Source organism: Simochromis diagramma, unplaced genomic scaffold (assembly GCF_900408965.1).
Source record: "Simochromis diagramma unplaced genomic scaffold, fSimDia1.1 OVJJ01000284.1, whole genome shotgun sequence".
NCBI lineage: Eukaryota > Metazoa > Chordata > Actinopteri > Cichliformes > Cichlidae > Simochromis > Simochromis diagramma.
The window spans coordinates 1,815,718-1,839,240 of record NW_024386871.1 but is presented as its reverse complement, the minus strand read 5'-3'; the positions used below and the strand labels follow the sequence as shown (position 1 = coordinate 1,839,240).

At 41.2% G+C, this 23,523-nt stretch overlaps 1 protein-coding gene across 3 annotated transcripts in view; it reads right to left on the bottom strand.

Annotated features, from left to right (window-relative positions):
• Positions 1-25: 25 nt before the first annotated feature.
• Positions 26-23,523, bottom strand: part of pcsk5b (proprotein convertase subtilisin/kexin type 5b) — an 81,010-nt gene continuing 57,512 nt past the window's right edge. The window contains exons 19-37 of one of the 3 annotated variants that reach the window (XM_040031579.1): positions 23,306-23,444; positions 22,004-22,119; positions 14,003-14,105; positions 13,589-13,725; positions 11,697-11,906; positions 10,614-10,682; positions 7,500-7,560; positions 7,263-7,408; positions 6,515-6,721; positions 6,058-6,141; positions 5,644-5,830; positions 5,334-5,548; positions 4,761-5,003; positions 4,405-4,638; positions 4,132-4,312; positions 3,808-4,025; positions 3,227-3,327; positions 2,869-3,079; positions 26-2,121 (exon numbers count right to left, since the gene is read on the bottom strand). In XM_040031579.1, coding sequence (XP_039887513.1) covers positions 1,715-2,121; positions 2,869-3,079; positions 3,227-3,327; positions 3,808-4,025; positions 4,132-4,312; positions 4,405-4,638; positions 4,761-5,003; positions 5,334-5,548; positions 5,644-5,830; positions 6,058-6,141; positions 6,515-6,721; positions 7,263-7,408; positions 7,500-7,560; positions 10,614-10,682; positions 11,697-11,906; positions 13,589-13,725; positions 14,003-14,105; positions 22,004-22,119; positions 23,306-23,444 — 3,269 coding nt within the window. In that variant the 3' untranslated portion in view covers positions 26-1,714. Of the gene's footprint in view, positions 2,122-2,868; positions 3,080-3,226; positions 3,328-3,807; positions 4,026-4,131; positions 4,313-4,404; positions 4,639-4,760; positions 5,004-5,333; positions 5,549-5,643; positions 5,831-6,057; positions 6,142-6,514; positions 6,722-7,262; positions 7,409-7,499; positions 7,561-10,613; positions 10,683-11,696; positions 11,907-13,588; positions 13,726-14,002; positions 14,106-16,194; positions 20,293-22,003; positions 22,120-23,305; positions 23,445-23,523 lie in introns of those variants that run through there. The other 2 variants (XM_040031577.1, XM_040031576.1) reach the window with 2 other exon arrangements.

The window sequence follows — 23,523 nt, the reverse complement described above, 5'->3', positions numbered from 1 at the left end:
GCTTAATAAAGTGGCTGGTGAGTGTGTGCAATCTTGACATCCTCCATTGTGGCCATTCTTTAACCACATGAACCCTGAACTCTCAAATAATTGCAAAGAAACTAAAATTTTATTTTAATCCAGCTTTATTATGAAACAACCATTCACAGCACATTTAACATAAAGAACCAAAAAAAAAATCCCAACTCTTTTCACTTCACATTCAGTGACTGAACAAGATTTGTTATCTCAGCGAGACCAAACAAGCTGCTACGTTAAAGTCACAATAAAGTCAAACTGTAAGAAAAATATTTTAAGGAAAAGTGTGGGAAGATCACTTGTGAATCTTTCTGCTCTGTTGTGTGGAGGTCTGAACACCTGCACAGACATGGTAGATTTTAATGTAGCCTAAACAAGGAAACAACAACTGTAAATCGTTCTGAAAAGATCCAAAGTGACCCACACAGGGTCACAAATCACACTAGTCTGATAAGAATTCCTCTAACCTGATTCACACAATAAAATGGTGATATTTCAGCACTAATTAAAGACTGCTTAAAATCCCATGTTGCCAAAGCAGAGAAGCATATTACATGTATGTGCTATTAAATGTAGTATTGTGTGTGAAATGCAAAGATGTTTAGTTTTAGCTTTTGCTGACAAAGCTGAATCCTGCAAACATTAACATAATTTAATTATTGTTCTATTTCTGTTTTCCAATTAAATTAACACTTAAAATTTAATATAGGTGACTTGTATTAAATAGTACTGACAAGACAACGCTAACCTCCCCCAAAGAAATCCAGCTAAGTTTGTCTTGAATCACATTTATAGTGACTTAAGAAGCAAACCTAATTTAGATGACCCATGCAGGTTTGCAGAGCATCTTTATTATAGCAGAGCCAATTTATCAGCTATTATTAGCCATTTGCCGATAGCTCAGTGTCGGCATTTATAATGGTTGATAAATTAAAATTTAAAAAATGAAGAAGAGATGGGAGAAACACCAGTGTTAGTAGTTCAATGCATGGTTTGTACAGGGCACGCTGCAACTCCCCTGTTGGCAAAAGGCATTTTAAATTCAACAACAAGCTGATCCGAGCAGAGTCGGGTAGAGGGCAAAGTAGATTATTTTTAAACTGCGCATGTTATCTTAGCTAGGGAAGTCTGTTTTTGTTTCATGTATCTGAAAGGAAAAAAAATGTTGGCTGACATCTGATTTTTAAATCACCAAATAAAGGTGTCTGTCTTAAAAATCCTATACTGATCGGTTTCTAAATGTTTATTATAGTTTTTACATGTATGCAACAGGCCACTTCTCAGCATAAAAAGATAAATAACATTTTGTTTCACCACAACATTATTTCCCACTGTTTATCAAACTTGAAAGAACCAAATAATTTTCACCAAAATATTAAACGAATGTCTGTGTAGATATGAAAACAGGAAACAATGATGGTTCAAATTTTCAATATGTAGCAAAAAATGTTGATTATACCCATAATTCCATTCCCAGGCTTGTCTTTTATTATAATTACACATAGCTTTGCCCCACCAGCTAATTAACTGTTAGAAATTAAATATTTTCTAAAGGAATACAAATTGTTTTTTAAAAAAGGATTAAATTAACATGACTGATCGGTTTCTACTTTTACAAAAAAAAGGCATTGTTGCAACAAAGTTGCAAAATAAACAAAATAAACATCAAACGGAGAACCATCCCTGTCCGCTCTCTTCATCTATACGAGTAGCTCTCATCATCATACTCTAGTTCAATGTCATCTTGATCCAAGAGCCCATACTTGAACTTCTTATACACCGTTCCATCTTGTGTCATGTACACAATATCATCATCTTCCTCTTCTTCGTCATCGTCACCGTCAATAATTCTGTCGTTGTACTCCCCAAATGAAGAGCTGGCAGGTTGTGGTGCAGTGTTTTCCTTGGTGCTCAGTTTCTGGTACCCTCCAGCTCTGGTTTTGGGTGTCGCGGCACGGGATTTAGACCGAGCATTGAAGATGAGAAAGAGCACTCCGCCCACAGAGAGGATGATGAGAACACAAACGAAGGCAAAGACTTTAGCTCCACTGCTCTGAGCTTCCCCCTGCAGCACCACAAAGTTGACATCCAAGATGCACTCGACTAAGAAAAGGAGAGAGCAGACCATGAGGTTTAAGTGCACAAATCTATTTACCATCCACTGCAGAAATTTCCAGCAAAACAAGAAGATTTTCATCAGTAATTTTACACATTAATCATGTAGAAAACTGAGATGAAACTACACTTCTTTATCTTATATTAACCTCCTAAGACCCGAACGCTTCCATGGCATGCATTTTTAATTTCTCTTTGATATTTGGGTTGATTGGGACCTGATGAATGTAAAAACAAAGAATTGGCAGATTTTTTTTTTTTTTTACCTGATTTTTGTTTCTGACAAAAATGAGATGCACATACAGTATGAGGATATTTGTTTATAATTTTGATAGAACAGTGGCAGTATAATGTCCTTGTAAGTGGATATCAGGCCCTTGTAGAGCAAAAGTTAGTACTGTGGTCTAGACAACCCAAAATGTGATGTCCACATATGTGGACGCCAGGTCCTAGAAGGCTAAGATATCTCAGGGATTAAATGTGCACTTAAAAGTCTTTACATTGACAGGAAGTGGAGTTCACTCATCCATGGGCTGTATGAGAATTAAATTATTTAAATAGGGCCAGATGTATTGCAGGATTCACACGCACTTAAACACAATTTTCCATGAACAAGTATGGCGAGAGTATGTGTTCAAAAAGCTAAGGGAGGGATTTTCACTGAAAAGATCACACATGCTAATCGTAGAGGTGTGTTTGCTGGAAGTCAGTGTCTCAGTGTGACTCCTCATTTACATTGTGATGACTTGCAGTTGCAGCACTCCCTGGGGATTTGTTGTTCTTTGTGGCGTATCTCATTTCCACAACAGGTCAAGCAGCGGCCATCATCAGAGAGGAGTTGGCCCGCGTGGCACACGGTGCATTTCCATATGCCGGGACCTCGGCAGCCCAAACAAGACGGGTGGCACGCTCTGCACTTGAGTTTCTCGTTCTCTGACTTTGAGTCCTGAAGAAGAAAACATAGACTGAATCTGCGGGTTCACACATTTGGTCAGCTCTGGCAATTTGCTGCATATGATAAGTGTAAGATTAATGAGTGATTTGAACATAAACAAAAACACTTGCTAAATAAAAAAAACAAGAGATCTGTCACCTCTGATGCATCGTAGTAGCCTATTGAACACTTGGCGGTACACATGGTAGCCATCAACGTGTAGCCAAAATAACAGGACTTACAGGCTATAGCGCTGTTGTCTGAGAGGAGAGAGGCGACAGATAAGAGCAGTTACAATAGGCCTTCATCTTTGCTACAGTTTAAGATTAGATTCAATGAGAAAATCCATTTATTCCATGTTCCAGAAAAATTGTTCTCTATTTAATTTAGTATAATTTTTTTTTTATCTCAGCTACCCCTCAGCCTCCTAATAGAGGCACATATGGTTTACATTTTAAAATCATAGGTCACATCTTTTTCAAGTTCTTGTTTTCATAAGAGTTTCAGAAAACTTGACCTTTGATGTCATCAAGGTCATCAAGATTCTAACTTAAGATTTTTAGCAGATGTAGAATTTTCACCAATTCGAAAATCTTACGTGTAGTTCTCGACTTATCGAGTTCACAAAGTTCGGTGTCTACACGGCTCAATGGGGCTCAATTTCCCATCAGCCTTGAGGGGTAAAAATAAGCTACAATGCAGATAAGAATAAATAAATAGACATGACAGGCTTCCCTTACCGTTGCAGGTCTTGCAGGTAGGGTGACACTTGTGACAGCTCATGGAATGACTGACTTGGTAGTATCCTGGAGGGCAGCTCTGCAGGCACTGCCCCCACTGCTTCATGTAGACATAGCCCTTTCTGCAGCTCAGACAGTTTCCGCTACCACCACCCTGACACTGGCTACAGGACGGGTCACAGCGCTCACACACCATGGTGGCTGTGTTGCCAAAGTGACTGAGAAAGAGAAAGAGGATATCTGCTTACTTCATGGTGTTTTTTTATTAAAGGATGTGAGACTACTCCTGAGATTTGCGAGCACGGCTTTGTTTTTTTGCCTGACCCCTCTGAGCAGGTTTCGACGCAGGTCTCTCCCTGCTTGAAGAATCCAGGTTTACAGGTGACACACTCCACACTGTGGTGGCCAGTACACGTCTTACAGCTGAAGTGGCAGCGCCCACACAAGCGCTCATCCTGGTCCTTAACGTAGTAACCCTCAGGACACTGCGGCACGCATGTGTTGTCTGATTGACACAGGCACAGAGTCAGCATTTCAAAAGGAAAAGGACAAGCATACATTAAATAATATGAGCTACAGTACATCTTTTTTTCTTACGTAGTAAGAAGTGTGGGCTGTTACAGCTTAAGCAGTGGTCTTTGCCTGGCCCATTACAACCATGGCAGTGTTTATGGCACTGTTGACACTTCCCATTCTGGTCCTTGTATGAGCTCGGGGAGCATTCACTGTACCACACACAATGTCCAGTGGCATCCTTTTGCCTGCCTTCAGCGCAGGTGAGGCAGGATGTAGGCTCAGAGCCTGAGCAGGTCAGACATGAACTGGGGCAATCTGGGAAAATATGAAGCCATTAGACAGAGCCAACTAGAATCTGAGTATAAATGTCCTGTAACAACTCCACTGATTCATTTTCATTCTCATTGTGTGGTCATGTTAAGTTTCCACCTTCCTACCTTTGCATTCTTTGCTGGTCTCATCATAATACGTTTGGCTGGGACACTCAGAAAGACATTCTCCACTGTAACGTACATTTTTGTCACTTTGACATAGAGTGCAGTCATCTATGTCGGGTCCATCACACAAAGCACAATCATCATGACAACGCACACACTCCTGCTGGCTCATACTTTCAAAGTAGCCATCAGGACAATCACCCACACACTGATCATCATGGAGAAAGTAGTAAGGTGCACAGTCTGGGAAGAAGAAGGAGATGGCAAAATCATTTTTATGTGATTTCCAAAGTCTAAGTATTTATAATTAAAAGCAAAGGATTCAGCTCTTTGTTGTTATTTCATTTCCTCACTTCCTGACCCTCTGCAGCTATTGAATTTAGGTTTCAGGCCTGAATTATTAGCAGTCAAGGCAGCAGCGACAGAGCTCTCTGCATTTCCTGTCTATCCCTCTTCTGCACCCCTTCCTCATCTCCCTTATCTGTTCAGCTAGTATCGCCTTTCAAAACAGCTCTTTTCCACATCTTCATCTTCCATTCCTCTCCACTTCACTGTTCCACCGATCATACTTACTCTTGCACAGGCCATACTGATTGCACTCAGTGCAGTGAGCTGGACAGTGATAGCATTCTGTATCATTGGCATAATAACCCTCAGGACATTGGAGCACGCAGGAGTTGTTGAGCAGCAAGTACGGCCTCTCACAGCTCAGACAGTGAAAGATACTTTCCACACAGGATCCACACCCTGTGCTACATGGCAGGCATTCGAGATCTTTAGGAATCCCTCTGAGAAGCAAGCCAGAGAGATAAGAACAAGATGTTACGGACGTTTTACATTTGTGTGAGTTCAGCAGGGAAAGAAGATGAAATTGAAGAAGCACCTCTGACACTCCACCACACACTTCCTGTTTTCCATATAAAGTCCACTGTGACACTGCTGGCACAAATTGGCAGTCTGGCACATGACACAGCCTTCTGAGCACTCCTCACACTGGCCAGACTCCACGTTGGCAAACATGCCAGAAGGACAGTGAGCCACGCAAGTGTGTCGAGCAGTCAAAAAACGGTCTAAAAGAAAAAAAGAAAAACCACATCACTCATTTAAATTTAAATGATATTGTCAGTGATTAACATCTTTCGCCATTTGCTGTATTTGATATTGTTCCATAGGATATATGAAAAACAACATGGTTGATTTATCACCTGTTGATGGTAAAGCATGGGTTCAGATAGAAATCAAGCTAAAGTATGTTCTAGTTTCACAGGCAGGCTAACACAGCATACAGCCTGCTTACCTGGGGGGCAGGTGGTGCAGTTCTCCTTCCCTCCACCAAGGCAAGTCTTACAGGAGGAGTGGCACGTCTCACGTTTGTACTGAGCTGTTGAGGAAAAGAAAATGGGAAGTGTTTTTTTTTGTTTTGTTTTTTAAAAAGGAATGACATACAAGTGAAAGAAAAAAATAAAAGGACTTTTAAATATGTAAATGCACCCAAAAAATGAAGGCTCTGCTACTGAGTACAATAGAAACATGACTTTCAGTTTCTCAAGCTTCATTTAAGTTTGATGTTTTAGTATAAGAACACTACAGAAGTAAACTCAGAATTTAGTACGATTAAACAAATATGGTGCTGGGAAACTCCTAATTTTACACAGAACATGTAAAACAATACGAGTTTATCACCAATCCACAGGATGCTAGATGGATCGTGCTGATGGCAGTTAGAACTGAGGTCAAATGATCATTTACTGTACTTTTTTTGAAGTGTTTCTCAAGGGAAGAGGCACGCTGGCTTCTCTCTAAACACTCTCCGTTCCTCAGCATAAACCCATCCTCGCAGGAGTCGCAGTCATTGTACCGTCGTCCTCGGCAGCTACGACAGCTGCGGTGACAAGGCTCGCACTGCCGGCTTTTTTCATTCACAAAGGAACCTTCTTCACAACGATCCACGCACTCGCCATCTAAACACACAAAGAAAATGTGTAATGCATATAATGAAAAATGTCACATGTGCAGATGCGTCTAGGTTTTTGATGCTTTTGGTTTTTTATTGTTGGGTTTTTTTGCCTGGTATTTGGTACATAAATAAAACTGAAGTAAAAAAAATTGAATTGGATTTTTTCTGTGTGAGTTTTCCTTGTAAATCTTGACTGCTTTGTCATGCTGGCTTGTCAGGAGACAAATGTTTAGTGCCTGGTTTCCTTGTCGGTGCATGAAAATCTCAGTCAAACTTGGTCAGAATTTAGCCATTAAAAATTATGACTCTGTGCCATTAAGAATTAAGGCAGTTCTGAAAGAAAAAGGAGGATCCAACCACTACTAGCATGCTATATCTAATAAGGTGGCCAGTGAGTGTATATTCTTAAAACACAAACATTAAGCATCATTTCTGGTTTTCAGTTCCTCACTTTGTCTACCAAATGTAGTTACATATTTTTCCATCGGCAGTTTATTATCTGATATTTTTGCTACACACCAAATAAGAAATGTTTCAAATGTTACCGGAGACATAAAATCCGTCTTCACACCAGTAGCACTGGGACTGGTCACAGATTACACATTGCTTATCTTCACACGGAGCGCACGCCATGGCATCTTCCACACTGTAGGTCCGATAAGGACATGACCGATGGCACTCGCTTCCTAATCTGGCAGACAAAAAGAGTCATTGTAAGATGAGGACACACTGTGTGACCGTGGAGGAGGACCTTAATGACTTACTCAACTGAGGAGACTTACTGGTAGTAACCTTCTTCACATTTAAGGCAAACAGTTTCCTGCTCCTGATCTCCCAAATCATCTGTGGCAAAAAGCAGAAATTGAACAACACAAGAAAAAAGGGTAAAAAAAAAAAAAACTGCCTTAGTATGCATTTCTGAAATTCTTGTTTAAATCAAAATTTAAATATGATGATTTTTGAACAAGTGAGGTGAGGAACCAGTGAAGCAGGTAGTAACTGTTCGAATGCAGTTTCTTTAGAGAGCAGCAGGAGGCACTCTGACAACACATATCAAATGTGTTCAGCTCAGCACAGAAATGAATGGCATGCTCAGATCGATCATAAGCCGAGTGTGATCAATTTTAAAGCAAGAAAGAGACCTAATCCACAAAGCAAATGTAAAAGTCAGCGAGTCTCCGTGCTCACTTTGGTTCCAATCTTTAAGATCAGTGCATTTCTCTCATCCCCAATTATTGCGAGTGTGTGATTTTCTGTTTGTCAAGCTTCCACTGCAGGTGTACTGCTGCTTAAAACACACACGCACAAAATGCATAATGTGAGTGACGGGTTATGAATTTTTTTCCCTGTTTTCGTTAGACCAGGAAACATATGGAGGGGATATTAATAAGTAATTCAGGTGAACGTGTGACTGTTTTTCTACACGCAGCAAAGGAAGAAACTTGTTTTCTTGCAAACTAATTAATTTGTGCTGCCACTCAAAACCATCCAACTGGTAAGTGGGAAAGAGTCACGCTGTCATCCCTTAGTCCAACAATGTCAAAACATCTCGAAGGACAGAGAGAGCATGGGGGTGGGCTTTTAAAACCCTGCATCGGCAGACTTTCCCTTGGGACCTTCATCCTCTCCAGAAAAAGCCTCTGCCGACCCCCTCTACACCCCCTTTCCTCTCCCTGCTTCTCTCCAGCACCCGCAACTTAGCACTGCACTGGTTTGCACTTCAATGCAGTCGACAAGCCACTACCTGTGAAAGCAATTACTCATACAGAGAGAGACTGAGAGAAAGGAAAGGTGGGAGGGACGGAGGTATATAGAAGAGGAGACAGCGAGCGAGGAGCCGGAAATCATGCCTCCAGGCTGTGTCTGTGTGTGAGAGAGGGAGAGAGAGAGAGAATAGCGCCCGCATAAATATTAACTGTGCACGCCAGGGGAGGGGGGATTTCAACAGAATTTAAAACCTGTACGCACATCCTGAACTATTCACTTGTGGAATGTGGACACACTCGCACATATTACGCAAGCAACAATCACGCTTTAAAGCAAAAGATTAGGTCAAAGTTATACATGCTCAGGAGGGGGAATGGCTGAACTCGTTTTTAACGTCAACAAACACAAATCATCAATTCAGCAAGAGAAACTGAGAAAGTGTGTTTATGAAAAACTCCTTGATATTCCTGATACAAAGAGACAAGCATAGAAATGAGATGCAGTGCATTAAAAGGGCTGAACTCTGGGGGTGAAACCGAGCTTTGGCATGCAAACAGCCTCTGAGCAAGAGGTTTAACTCTTTATTACTCCTTTTTGTAATGGACAGGAAAAGGTCAACGGTAGCTGCGATTCCTGAAAAATTAGTAAACAAATGGAAATCCATTAACTATTTAAGCCATCCTCACTTGTATCAAATGGAGTGTGGCACGAACAGCCATGTAGAGATGTTATGAGGAATGAAAATAAGGATGGGACCCAGACAGACAGAAAGGCCTTTTTTTTATTTAATGTTGGAAAAATACTGCAGTACACGCCCTATGTGATAAAATAAGCAAGATGAAGGTCTCGAGTCCCAGGTAAAGGACAAAATACGGCGATTTCATCAGATCACACCCAGGTACACAAGAAGCACGCATCAGTGCCATTACCCAGAACCAAAAGCTTGACTAATCCAATTGTAAAATATTTTCAAACCTCTCGCCACTGATTACAAATCGTAGTAACCTAAGAGGATTACAGGACATAAAGCTGATGACGAGTCAAAAAAGACGCGTTGAATTTATAAGATGGTGAAGCTAGGACTGAGAAACAGCTGCTGCACCTTATCACACACTGTCAGGCTTGAATTCATTGACTGATCTCATCCGATGTTACAAACCTCGAGCCTACAGTTTCTTAATCTCTCAGGCAAATGAAAACAAAATCCAATGCTAAGCGGTTAGGAATTTGGTTTCTTATAAAACACAATAGTGCATGATTTAATCCCCTCGTATATCTATTCATAATTATGATTTAAGGCTTAATATCATACACCCAAACCTGACAGCCAAAAGTCCTCCACAAGCAGTATTCAGATTAAGCTGCATTCCCCACGCTGACACACAGAGGATGACCTCTGGCACGAGTATGAGCACGCACACACACACGTCAGATGTCAGTGACACAAAACGACACGGTTTCGTCTTTACTCTGGCCTGTGGCATCACATCACACAGCCAATCATCTCAAATCTCTAATGTGCTGACTGACTTGTTTGGCTTGCAGAATTGCGATTGCTACGACTGGGTGGGTGGCAAGAGCGAAACTGAAGAAACGTATTCCACCCAGAGTGCATAATGACATAATAACAGTGAGCCTCCACCTCAGACTAGTTCAGCTCCACAATAACAATTTTCCACGGTATGTTGATAATTACCCCTCAGCCCTTTCGCCGTAACGTGACTTGTACCGATAGTGCTCCACAAATCTCATCCACACTAAGTCTATATGGTTTTCCCAGTGAAGGGAAAGTGCTCAGAGATTTAAGAGCGCCTGACTTTTTCATAAATTGACTCAGTTGTTGGGGGCTCCTCTAAGTGAATTGATGTACCTGCAGTAATGGAGAGCCTACAGCAGAGCGTGAGGTGCAACTAAAATCAATGGCAACGTCATTAAATGCAGCGGCGATGCCTCACAACTATCCTTTCAAACACGTTTAGAGAGCATCCCTCTTTAGTAGGTGTCATGTTTGCGCTTTCACAAATGTATCTCACCGATGAGCAGGTTGGCTCATGATTATTAATTCATGATTTTGTGCAGCGCCCCGTGACTGCCTCTGCCTCTTATTTTCTAGGGCCTGGTTTTGTTTATGCAGGTCGGTTGATGGAGAAGGTTGGATCAGCCAGACGATGGAAAGAAAAAATGCTTACTGCGTTTACACTGTGCGCAGCCGTCATCACAAAGAAGACACTTTTCATCCTCTGCATCCGAGGCCTCACCTGATGAACACAAGTGGACACAAATGAATAAGATTATATATAAGGACAAAAAGGCAGAGATGTCTGCTGATAGCACAGCTAACGAACCCCGGCAAGGTCCTGATCCTGTCTGTGCAGGTCTGCCTTCCACATAAGATCAGCATCTCGCCTTATTCTCCAACTCATAAACTTTATCTCCTCACTTACACACTGCCATCATTCCTCCGTCTCAGATTCACTGTTGTGAAATTTTAAGTACCTAACTCCACCACTCCTCCTTATCTCAAAACGCAGTATCTCAAAAAATATAACATCTCACTCAAAAATTTCAGCTCTTACTCAATACTCAATTTGCTGGCATCCGCATTTGATCTCCCACGATGAGATAAAGTGCAACGGGTTCGTCCTTCTCAATCTTTTCAACTTTAAGAAAACATTTGGCAAGTGTTTATTGGGCTGAACAGATCGGGAACAGAAAGTAGATGTAAAAACACATCAGCTCTGTGCCGGCCAACAGATGAACGAAGTTAAGACAAGTCTGATTGTATTACTCTACTAGGGGATCAGTTTTTATAGAGCTTTTTGCAACAAAAATAGCTGCTTCACTGAATAAACTTTCAATACCATCTATTATTCTGTCATTACTATACTTCAGTCGGGACCAACATTTGTTCTAATTTATATTTGGCAGTGCAGCTTTGTTCCAGAGACTAAGGCTCATTTATGAACAGAGAAGGCTTCAATTACAACAGATATGAGACAGATTCAGTCAAACACAGCATGAAAAGGAGGAGGGGGGTTGCAAAGCTGCTTGCAAATGTAAAATCCTCGCTTTAAAAACCTGCTCAGCTGAGTTGTAGCTTGTTGAAGTTGTCTTTTGGAGACCATTTTCCTTTTTATGTATTCTTTAAAATACGGCTACACGTGTTCTCACAGACTTGTATATATTTTTTTATTACAAATTATATTATTAATGCACTTTTTCTTTATAGAAGGTGACCTACTACCTGCACATTCTGTACCGGCGTATCTCACCTGTGCTGCAATGCAGTGGGATGCAGTGGCCATTTCTGAGCTTGTGTCCTGGGCTGCATTGGAGGCAGCGATCTGTTTCAGTGCAGATGATGCAGTGTGCCGGACACACGTCACACCTCCTCCCTTCTGAGCCTTCAAACTGGAACAACCCCTCTGGGCAGACATCCAGGCACTGACCCTGAAAGAGGTACCTGGCCACGCCAAACATGTCTGAGGAAGAGCAAAAACATCAAAAGTTTTAGGAAAAGAAATCTGAAGAAGAAGGAGTGCTGAAAACAGCTTTGAGGACATACTCAGACACAGAGTCATACACAGGTTAGGACAAAGCAGTTTTACTGCAGGCGTTTAAAGGAAGGGTACATGGATGTTTTGGTATACCGCAAGGACATTTGGCACAGCCAGTCACACGTGGGAGCTTCTCCTGTAAAATGTATGGAAGCCAGGAAAATGATAAAATAACCCATATTCATAGGCAGCCCAATTATTTATTCACACAGGTTTAGAGACCAGTCAACAACCCCTTTGCAATGATATTTAAATGTCAACATTAACCCAGTTTTTCACAGTTAGTCAGCTAAACACCCTCAGCCTGCCAGTCTGTATTTGCTTTCACTGTAATTACATTTAAAAAAAAAAAAAAAATCTGTGTCTGGCTGTAATTTCATACATGTCCGGGCTTGTCCGCGTGCGTATCAACATTTTTAAACTGACACTTTAGTATTTTGCTTGTTTCATCCATCTGTATCTTCGCTACTCGTAGTAGTGACGAGCAGGGGCGTCGAACATGACTTTCAAAGACCTGTCCTCTCAGTACGGAGCTGTACGCATGTGAGTGTGACTGGCCAAGATAACAGAGGTTGTTTTGAGAGAGGAATGACAAGGGCAGAGGCAGATAGAGGGTCTGTTCAAACTATTATTGTTATGTCTCACTGAGCCTCAGACAGACCGGCAATTAAATGGAACCACATTTGCAAACAGTCTGACAAGCTTGCCGGCTAATTGAGAGTGTATGCACATGTGAAGGTGACAGAGAGAGAGAGAGAGAGAGAGAGAGAGAGAGAGAGAGAGAGAGAGAGAGAGAGAGAGAGAGAGAGTGTGTGTGTGTGTGTGTGTGTGTGTGAGAGAGAGAGAGAGAGAAAGAAAAATCTGGTGTTAATCTTCTTTTGGCTGTCTGGTATCTCAAAGTGAGTGCGTGAGTGGGGGCTAGGTGTGTGAGTAACACAATCTCCCCAGTGTAAATACATTCATTCAAACAGCCATAATACCTCCTGAAATAGTGTGATAAACACAGTTATTACTACCATCCTCCGGTTGATATTTCTTCAGCTGTGGTTGCCTAATGACGTCCGGATTTTATAACTGCTGTTATGAGGGGAGGAAAAAGGCTTTTTGATAGACTGATTGGCTGCACAAGATCAGAAAACATGCAGTTTTAGAGGAAGTAAAAGTAGTCATTAAATACAGACCTTTTTTTTTTTTTTTGACTGATCTGAAAAGCTGACCAAAGTGCAGTGACCTCTAAAGCACGCAAATGACTAATATATGTTTTATCCACATCTATCAGCAGACCTTGAGTGACCTGCTGCATTAATTAGGTTCACTTTTGGAGGATTTATTGATGGAATCTGGCACAAATGAGTCTTTGTGTGAACCAAAGGATACTATGAAGAGGCCCGCTTGGATGGATGGATGGGCCTGATGGATAGATTTGCAGCTAAACCTTTGCAAAAACCTGCGTCAGTTCAAAGAGTGCAGCTTTTATGTGGCAGCGAAGAAATGAAGGATGTTTTTATCTGCACTAACTGGTGCTGCATTTCCCTGAAAGCTAACTCAATGCACTTGTGATTGATGTTTATAATTTCTAGGGGCATTGATGTATATTTTAAATATACCTGTGTCACAGGTGGTGCAGCTATGAGCTCCCTCATCAGTACACTCCTGACAGGTGTGGTGACAAAGGCGGCATTGTCTTCCCACGGCATAACGGCCCTTCTGACAGCGGGTGTCACAGCGTCCTTCATCAAAGAACCTGCAGGTGGAACAAAATTAGGCCCAGCTACTGTATATAATATCCATATTTATAGTGTAACAAGTTGCTGCGCTTGCATGACAAGTTGACAAGTTTAAGATGAAGATTTCACAAATTAAAACAGGTTAATCCAAACCCACTGGAACTTTTTTTTTTTTAGGTTTGTGTAATTATTTTAGCTCCTTCCTTTGGTGGGTTGGCTCAATTGTCTTCTTTTCAGCCAATTGTCAATCTTTTCAGTATACACTACAGATGTTTGTGTGTCAGTGGCTGTCACCGTGTTGCAGGGCAGCTGGTGCAGTCATCTCTCTCTGGACCCTTGCACCGCAGACAGGAAGGATCACACGGGTGGCACTTGTTGTGTTTACTCAAGTACTCTCCTGCCGATAGAGAGCCACAGAAAACAGCATCACGCACGTTCGGCCTCACTTATCTGCCTCTATTTGACTCACTTCATACTTACCGTGCTTACTTGTCGTATCACTTGAGCGATTTGATTTGATGCTTTGATGTATCCTAGTTGCACCAATTAACAGCCAATTGCTTTTGTTTTCATTTCATTGCATTTCTCTCTGACTTCTCCTGCACAGAAACAGCTGTATATCTGCTTTTCTTTATCTTGCAAATATATTTCACACATCTTTTTTTGCTAAAAAAAAAAACTAAGGTGTTAAAATGTCATTTACCAAGTACTGATCTGATCATTTCTCATCTATTTAAAGAGAAGCTGTTCTCTTATGGGAAAGGACAACAGTGGTGCAGTAGTTAGCACTTTCACCTCATAAAGACTCTTGGTTTGAACCTCCCTGAGGCCTTTCTGTGTGGAGCTTGCGTGATCTCCCAGTACACGCGTGGGTTTTCTCTGGGCACTCCAGTTTCTTTCCACAGTCCAAAGACTTGCATGTTAGGTTCATTAGCGATTCTAAATTGGCCGTCGTGTGGATGTGAGCGCTTCAGTGCGTTGAATAAGGCGCTGCCTGAATGTGGATTGTATTGTAAAGCCTCGTGTGTGCTCAGGATGAGTAGAGAAAGAGCAATATAAATGCCACTCAGCTTCCATTTCAGTCGTGACTACAAATTTTAAGCACTTCTAGTTCGCTACACAGCGTTTCTGCACGAGTTCCCCACTTTGTGTGTTGACTTTGCACGTTTCCTCGCTCACATTTGGGTTTGTTCATTATCCAAAAGAATCACAGTTTAAGTCAGCAGTCGTACCCAGTGTAGCGTTTATCTAATTAAAGTCGTCTCTGAGGGGAAACGACAACTTTTCACGCCATGAACAGGAAGAGCCAAGATAATATACAAAGTCTTAAAGGAAGACATCATCTCTAATCACCAGCATCTGTAGCCAGGTAACGGCAATATTTACAACCTCTTGCCATAGAAGTGAGCTTGCTTATTAGAGTGGAAATGCGACAGAGGCATCTGCTATATCATAAGGAAACATCCTTCCCGCAGCCCATTAACCACATCTTCCACTGATGAACGTGTTGAAAATGTGCGTAGGTTCTTGAAGGCCGGAAAGTTTTTCTTACAAAACAGATTACTGACTGGAAATTCAGCTTCAGGCGCCAGAAACCTCAACACCTGGCAAAGCAATCGTTGAGTCACTGGATCCCACTCCAGGTAGTTCTTATTGTAAATGTAAAATTAATAAGTGGTGCTTTTCTTTCTCAGGAATGAATACCTAAGCTTTGCTCACAGATGAAATGTTTATAAGCGTTTGTGCCCAAGATTAAGAGGAGAACAAAACTTTACAAAAATAAAATCAACCTTGAAAACAATATTGTCTCCTCTTCTACTTTTGTATTACACAAAGGTGACAGACACTGGTTCAGGCGTAAAGATGGATGCTGTGTGTGTTTGTGTGTGAGCAGCCTTCAAGGCATCGGTGGGGTTTGTCTGTGCTCTCTGGCTTTCTGTGAAAAGCTCAATTGTTCCTTTCAAAACAAAAGAGCCTCTTTGTGTACAAACACAACAGGCGGTGGCTTCCCATTCAGTAGAGCTCTGCTGAAACGATTCAAGCAGCCCCCGAATACACGCCGTCACTCTTACTCACACACACAAATTGTCTCCCTGTCTTTATGTTTGTCTCCCCCTCACTCACAAACAAACAGAGCCAAGTTCTCAAGGGACAGAAAGCTGCACAACTCCACTCAGCAAAAGCAAACTTTGGACTCCCACCGCCAGACAGGAGAAAAATGGAGCGGAGAAGAAAGGGAGCCTGTCACTCAGGGGAGTAAAACTTTTCCTCTGTTCTGGACTCGGCTGACCTTGTGAGGACAGTGACACTCTACTTTGTAAGGAGAGACAGAGAGAGGGTGCTCTGTTGGCAGGTGTCACACTGACGTCTAACACACCTGATCCTGAATCCCGATTCCTTTCCCCTCTTTCACCTGCTGGTCCCTGCGCCCACTCACTCTAAGAAGGTTTCAAGATATATTTATTCTTTTCAATCCACCCAAGTGGTTATTGAATACATTAGGTGTTTATTAGCCACAGTGGTTATTTAACATTGTGTATTTATCACCACAAGGTACCCTTCTTAGTGTTTCATACCCCAAGTGGCGTATTTGGGATGCTGAACTCACAAAAACCAGAGGAAAAAGAAAAACAATAACATAATAAAATAATAACATAAGACATAATTAGAGGGTATATCTCAGACTCCTGAAGACTCTTGTCTATATCAGCTACTATGAAGTTATCATGTTGCTTAGCACCCACCTACTAACAGGCTAAAAAGACCCCTTTTAGCATTTATGCAGATATACCTTTATACCATCATTTCATTTTCACAGTATTTTTTTTTTAAATAAATTCTTATTCATTTACATAAACAAGACCTATCACTGCTCAATGTGATTATATTTTATTTACCATCACGAGCAGGCCAAACAGTCCTGCATCATGCCTATGTGCTAGTTTATATAAAGGATGCTGACGCTCTTCTTTACTATTACGAAAAAAAGGTTTGATTGCTGGAAACTAAAGAGTTTCCCGAACTGTCCTATCAGTCAGACCCCTGTTAAAAAAAATATTTTATGCACAGCAGGAGCAAAACCAAATCTAGTTGCAGTGGGGTACAACTAAAAATAACCCTAATTTTGATAATGAATATACAACAGCCACACAAGTGTCAGAAGACTGCATCCAGGCACTGAAATATTTCTTGAAAGGCTGATATTAAACAGTGATTAGTATTTAATGGGACATTTAACCTGAAAATATTATTGTAGTACTACATATCTCCCCAGAATGTGTTGAGGTCCCCAGTTTTGTAGATGCAGATACATCTAAACGGCACTCATTTACTACTTTGTGATTAAGTTTCATTTAAAGTCTCTAAAACTCCTCAAACTGTTCGATGTAAGAACGATGCTAAATAAGGTTTGTAGATTTCTTCATTCTCTGAGTGACGATTACTAGAAGCTGCTTTGGTCATCACCAGCCCACAAATGTCATTTATTCATGTATCCAATCTACTACTTTTTTTCTTCACCACTTATCCAATTCGGGGTTGTGACAGAACTTTGAGACTATCTTTGTTGTAAACCTTGGACAGGTTTAACAGAGACAGACATGTATTCATTCGTACTCCTAGATTTAGACTCAACTAACGTGCTAATGGAGAAACCCCACATGTCTGCAGGATCCAGCCGGCCAGTGGATTCAAACCCCAGACCCTCTTACTGTGAGGTGTCAGTCCAAACCACCACATATCTGCATCGTCCCATACAGCGTCATATTTTTGCTATTATTTGCTGCTTTGTGACAAACATTCTATATTCATAAATGTAATCTAATACATGTAAAAGTTAAATCCAAAGATGTTAAATAAACCTTGCACCCAAAAACACACACTGTTGACCAGTTTCAGCTTCCACCTAATTGTAATTGAGCGTACATATCTCCCTTTAAGAGCTGCGCCTGGGGCATGTGCAACTTTCACTTAATCAATGCGATTGAGTGCCGAAAAATGAAATCAAGGATCTGAATTTCAATGATGTTTTTGCCTTTCATGAATTTGTAAAACATAACTCAATAGAGTGAAAACAGGGAAACTTAATGACTTGGAAAGTGAGCAAACAAAAATGCTAATGAATGAAATAATACTGATTAATACACCCTCAAAATAATTAATGGAACTGAAAGGAAAAAAAACATGAACAGATTAAACATTTTAATAAGAACACTTAAGTAAAAAAAAAGAAAAAAAAAATATTTTCAAAACTAGGACTTTGAGTAACATTAATAATGCATTGTCACAGATATGTCACAGGTACACAATAAAAACAGCTTTTATATGAGGGGTGGGTATGTGCGTGCGTCTTCTACCACACACACACGCGCACACGAACACGCACACACGTCATCTTAAACAATGACCAAGATTAAGTTTTTGTTAAACAAAACAGGGGATTCATCAATCTTTATTACAAATCATCAAGAACCATAACCAGATAACGGTACAACAATTCATCTAATACTGTAAATGCTCAAGCTGCAGGTGCGAGAACCCACACAAAATAACAATCTTAAACATTTTTTTTAATATTTTTTACTTTATTTTTTTATTGTTTCGCTGTTCTTTATTAGAAGCCAGCACCTCCAGGACAACCCTTTGAGTTCGATCAGGTAAAGTTCAGGGACAGGAGGAGAAACCGGGCACCTGACGTCTGACGGCCTTGTCGCACACGCGATGCGATTTGAATTTGTAACACAATGGATTCTGTCTAAACAGAAAGTAATAATAATAATTTGATTGCATTATGTTTGTTTTAGGCTTTTCCCCCCCTTGGATTAACTGGCCAAAAGTTCTGCTGCCAAAAAATAAAATGAGAAAGACTTTGAACATGAATTTTCAGAGTAAAACCATCCCAGCACCCCGCCGTTTCGCTCAGCTGTCGCAGACCTTTACCTGCCGATGAAACGTGATAACAGCATTTTTCTGCTTCAATCGCTGACCCCACCGTGGTCAGAGTTTAGAGCAGTATTTCAGCTTGATATGCTTTGCCATAATAATGGGATGATGAAAAGTTTGGACTTCTAAAACTCTATGTTATTTGATAACAGTAACATGTAGGGGATGCACCGATACACATACCCTTTTGTTTGTGTGGAAAATATAACCAACATGTAGTAGAATTTCAGTTCCCTTTAATGAATAAACTTCAATTACTTTAATCCAGTGACAACAAAAATGACGGAGGAGGCTTAAATCGTTTAATCACAGAGACGGATGGAATCGATACTCGGTTTGGGGGGGGGAAACAAAAAAGTTTAGTATCTATAATCATCATTTTGTGTGAAAAATTTGCATCGGTACATCCCTAGTACCACAAAATTACTATAACTCACTGCAGAAGCTCTGGAAGGAATGACTATTGACTCGTCCTGTAGTACCTCTTGATGGATCAATGCTGTCTGGGCTTACATCAAGAATTAATGGCATTCTCCGAGACCCAGTAAAGACAAACGCACACGCTCTTCAAAGGGTAACTTTACGTTTTAAGTAAATGAAATGGGGTGATTCTGGTCAGCGACATGCATCCGCCTTGTATACAGTGAATTCAAGTGGTGCACAGATTAAGTGTCTGCATAGTGTGTGTGTGTGTGTGTGTGTGTGTGTGTGTGTGTGTGTGTGTGTGTGTGTGTGTGTGTGTGTGTGTGTGTGTGTGTGAGTGTGAGAGAGAGAGGGGGTATGGACGCATTTGTGTGCCGTGTGTGTGTGTGTGTATATTAAAATGTGTGTAAATTTGTCTTCTCGCACAGCCAAAGTCAGCCCAGACACACATTATTTTCACATTACTGCGTGAGCTTGGTTTTTACTTTTTTCTTTTTGTCGTCCCCCCTCTTTGACGTATATTTACAGGCATAAAACCACGGCTTTTCCTACTGTATGTTCGCTTTCCATCTGTTTATCATTAACACTGGAAAGAGAGGAGGAAGAGGAGCCAGAATAAAAATGCACACAGACGTATTTGAAGATTCACAGGCTGAGCGGCTCCTGCATTTTAGCTATAATTCCTATACTGGCAACCAAAAAAAAAAAAAAAAAAAAAAAAAAAAAAAAAGGAAGGAAGGGAAAAAAAAAAAAAAGGAGGTTCAATTATTTTGGCATCAATGCTTTGGTCACAAAATACCGACACTTATTCTTTTGTTTGTTTTCGCTTATGTTTTCATTTGCTCATTTGTTCTTGAAGTAAGTCCCAGTCGTATTACGCCCTGACCTCGTGTGTGTCCCAGTACAGAAAAAAAGGTAGGTTTGTTGTAGTCCTGTCATCGCACCTCCGATGCAGTCCCTTTAAAAGAGGCACAGATTCTCTTATAAATTATGTGACTGTGAATGAGTGGGCAGGGGGTCTGAAGAGGAGTGGGGTGCCCCCTGTGCCCCCCTCCCCCCGCATCCCCCCCTGCACTCCCTTTAACACCCAGCAACTACGTCCCATCACCCCTTTTGTGAGCATGTTCTGCAGCACAGTTGTTGCAGCACTTTCCTCTGGCAGAGATTGTTCTTTTTAACGAGCACGCAGAAGCTGCCTTCCGCCCAAGATTCTTCATTTGCTTTCCACAGAGCAGGAAGGGGAGATAAAGAGGTGGGGGGGTGGTTGGGGGAGGGTAGTGGGGATGGAGAGGGGAGAAAGGAGACACACACACACACACACACACACAGATACACAAGGGCAGAACCATTTGTGATGGTTTAGAGCCGTGTGATTGGTCAGGAGACAGGGTTCAGGTGACAGGAAGAGGTTTTTGTTTGTTTGTTTGTTTTATCCAATCACAGGTGATGTTCATCGAGGAGGAAAATTATTGCAGTCCGGTGGAGTGATTTCAATCCATGTCAGGAGAGAGGGGAATCAGATTCAGGAAGGAAAAAAGAGAGAGAAAAGAGAGACAGAGAGAGAGAAAACAAAACAAACGTCACACAATTAGAAAATTGAAGATTTTTGAAATTCACAACGTGGTTTCATTTTGCACAACAACAAAAAAAAGGGGGACAACAAGTGGACCGCCAGTCTGTAAATCCTGTGAGCCAATTCTTTCACAACTCAACAGCAGTTCACATCTGAGCTGCAAATCAAAACGTCACCAGTAAGAAGCTGGAGCGGAGGGTGGGGGTTTAGGAAGACAGGAAACAGACTGAGTGTGCACTTAAAGTCCTCATCATTAACAGAAAGGTCACGCAGTAAAGATATTTTATCCTCGGAGCTTTATCTCATCACAAGCTGAGACTTCGTGGCCAAGGGTTCATTTTAAATAGAAGGTCACGGCTAGAGCAGAAAATCACAGGATTTATTCAAAGCCTCATAATCAGACCATCACATCAGAGGGGTTAGTGGGGGGAAAGAAAAAATAATAACAAAAGAAAGGGAATGTTTGCATTTAGAAGAGCATCAGCAGAGCATGCTCAATTTGGGGAGAAGCCACAAGGTGTGGATGACAGAAAATGGAGAGCACAACGTAAGGCAGGAGAAGATTGAGCAGAATATTTAAATAAATATAAAAATATATAAATGAAGACTTGGAAGGGATTTAATAATGTTTAGCAACTGAACAGTTATGGTCACAATCCACCCCCTTGAGTTATGGCATTAAACAATGGTAACGCGGGCCAATATTTTTCATCTAGACCTTTAAGATCTCAATTAAAAATATTTCCACTTCAGCATTTTATCTTGTTGGACAGTTTTCTAAACTTAAGCCATAATAAACACATGGTTTATTACCAAAATGTATTTGTGAGGTCACAGTAAACTAGTGCAAGACTTAGAAGATTTAGATATTGGAGGCCGAAGTGAACATTCGTGCCAAATCTCAGGAAATCCCTCAAACAGGATTGCGTGTTGCTGAGAATGAATGACCCCAACATGGAGCACAAGAAATACAAAGGAAAACATAAAAGAGCGCATAAGTAGATACTGAACAATCTTTTCTGCCCATGCGGTCTAACAACCCAGGAACCCAGGAAAGCACTGTGTTAATGTCATATGATAGAAACGTGTGAGCACGTAGTCCCAGAGAGGTTTTATATTAGTGACATGCAGGACATGGATGTAGAGCACAGAAGCTAAAAGCACAGCTTTGTTGGTTAGGAGCTACAACAGTGAGCGGTTTCATTTAACGTGTTGGTTCAGAGTTCAAATTTCTTGAAAAAGGCCGCAAGTGAATCATTTTCTTTGTCAAACTACTTCACCTGTGGGCCAAATAAAAACCAACCAAATAATAAACAACTATCCAGATCATGGTATTGATAAGAAAGCTGACAACTCACCATCTTTGCAGATGGTGCTCACCACGCAGGCTCCTGCCTCCAGATTGTAACCACTGTTGCAGCTGCTGCAGTTTCTTTCCCCGGGCCCCAAGCACTCATAGCAGCTACTGTCACACCTGCCGAAGGGTGCGTGAGGAATTAGATGCTAGTCAAGGCAGCACAAACTTTATTCCTGCATGCCAAAATCGGAAGTAAATCGATCGCTATAAAGGCAATGACGAATGACACCTGTTAGAGCTCACATTTCAACTTTGTCAGTCTACAAACACCTGAACTATTAAAGGTATGACTATATTAATAGCAGAAAACAACCCTGACGCATATATTATACTGCAGTATTAGACCTTTACAAAGAGATGAAGATGAGAAAAAGCTGTAATTTATGTAGACTCTCTTATTTATTCTCTTACTTTTCTTATATGTAATATTATTGGCCTATTCGGTTTCTGCTGGTGAGCGGTGTCTGCAAATGTGCCAAATTTCTGAACACAGAAAATCTGGAGGAGAAGATACCTGAAGCAATCCTTTAGGAGCAAGTGTTAGACACAGTTATCACATTTATCATCCCGCTAGTGTGAAAACATCACTTTCTGAGACAAATCTGAAGCTGAGCATGAAGGAATCCAGTACGGTAAAAGGGTCAAGTGGGCAATAAATAATTCAAGACGGGAAGGGAACATAGCAGGGAGGTAAGGCCATAAGACGAACAGACAAGATGTCTGACGCTGTGGATGAGTTTCAACTAGCAAAGTAGTCATCAAACCATTGTCAATCATGGGGATATGATTATGTTTACGTGTTCTTTCCGTCCTCATTCAGGTTAACATTAGCGAAGGGTGACTCAACAGAGCCGTCTGTGGGAAAAGCTCACACAGCTTAAAGACAACAAAACAATGACGGCACCAAATGTCAGCGCTGACTGGCTCTGTGACTGCGGTTTACTGGGAAGTCCTTCATTGCAGGCTTTCTGTTCTCATTTACCTTTACTGTCATCAGTGACTGATTGCAATTTTGCTGAATTACCCCGTTTGAATTTTTAAATACAGGTGTAGTGCAGCAGAGTTTTGATTTCATCAGATGTAGGTGCCCATCTTCAGGCTGCTATCTCAGAAACCAGAAATGCACAGGGCAGGGAGAGAAATAAGAAAATAACAGCGGAGGCTAAAGTTAGGTTTAAGTTGGAAATTTGCACTTGCACAAGCAAAGGAAACTTCCTTGTTTATCTCTACAGACTGGAAAGTCGTCCCCCACACCACCCCTTTTCACCGTGGCGTAGAGGTGTTGGCAGGTGTGCTGACTCACTTCTTACAGGACCTCTGCACCTGCCCGTTGTCTGAGGTCTGCTCTGACAGGTAGTAGCTAGGACTGCATGTTAAAACACACCGCCAATCCTCAAGTAAGTAGCCGTCTGCACACTTTGTGCACGCCTCGACTCCTGTGCCTGCAAGACACAAATGCATTTTTGAGTGTTACACTGGCGAATAAAAAAATGTTGATCGTGTCTTTAAAACGCACAGATT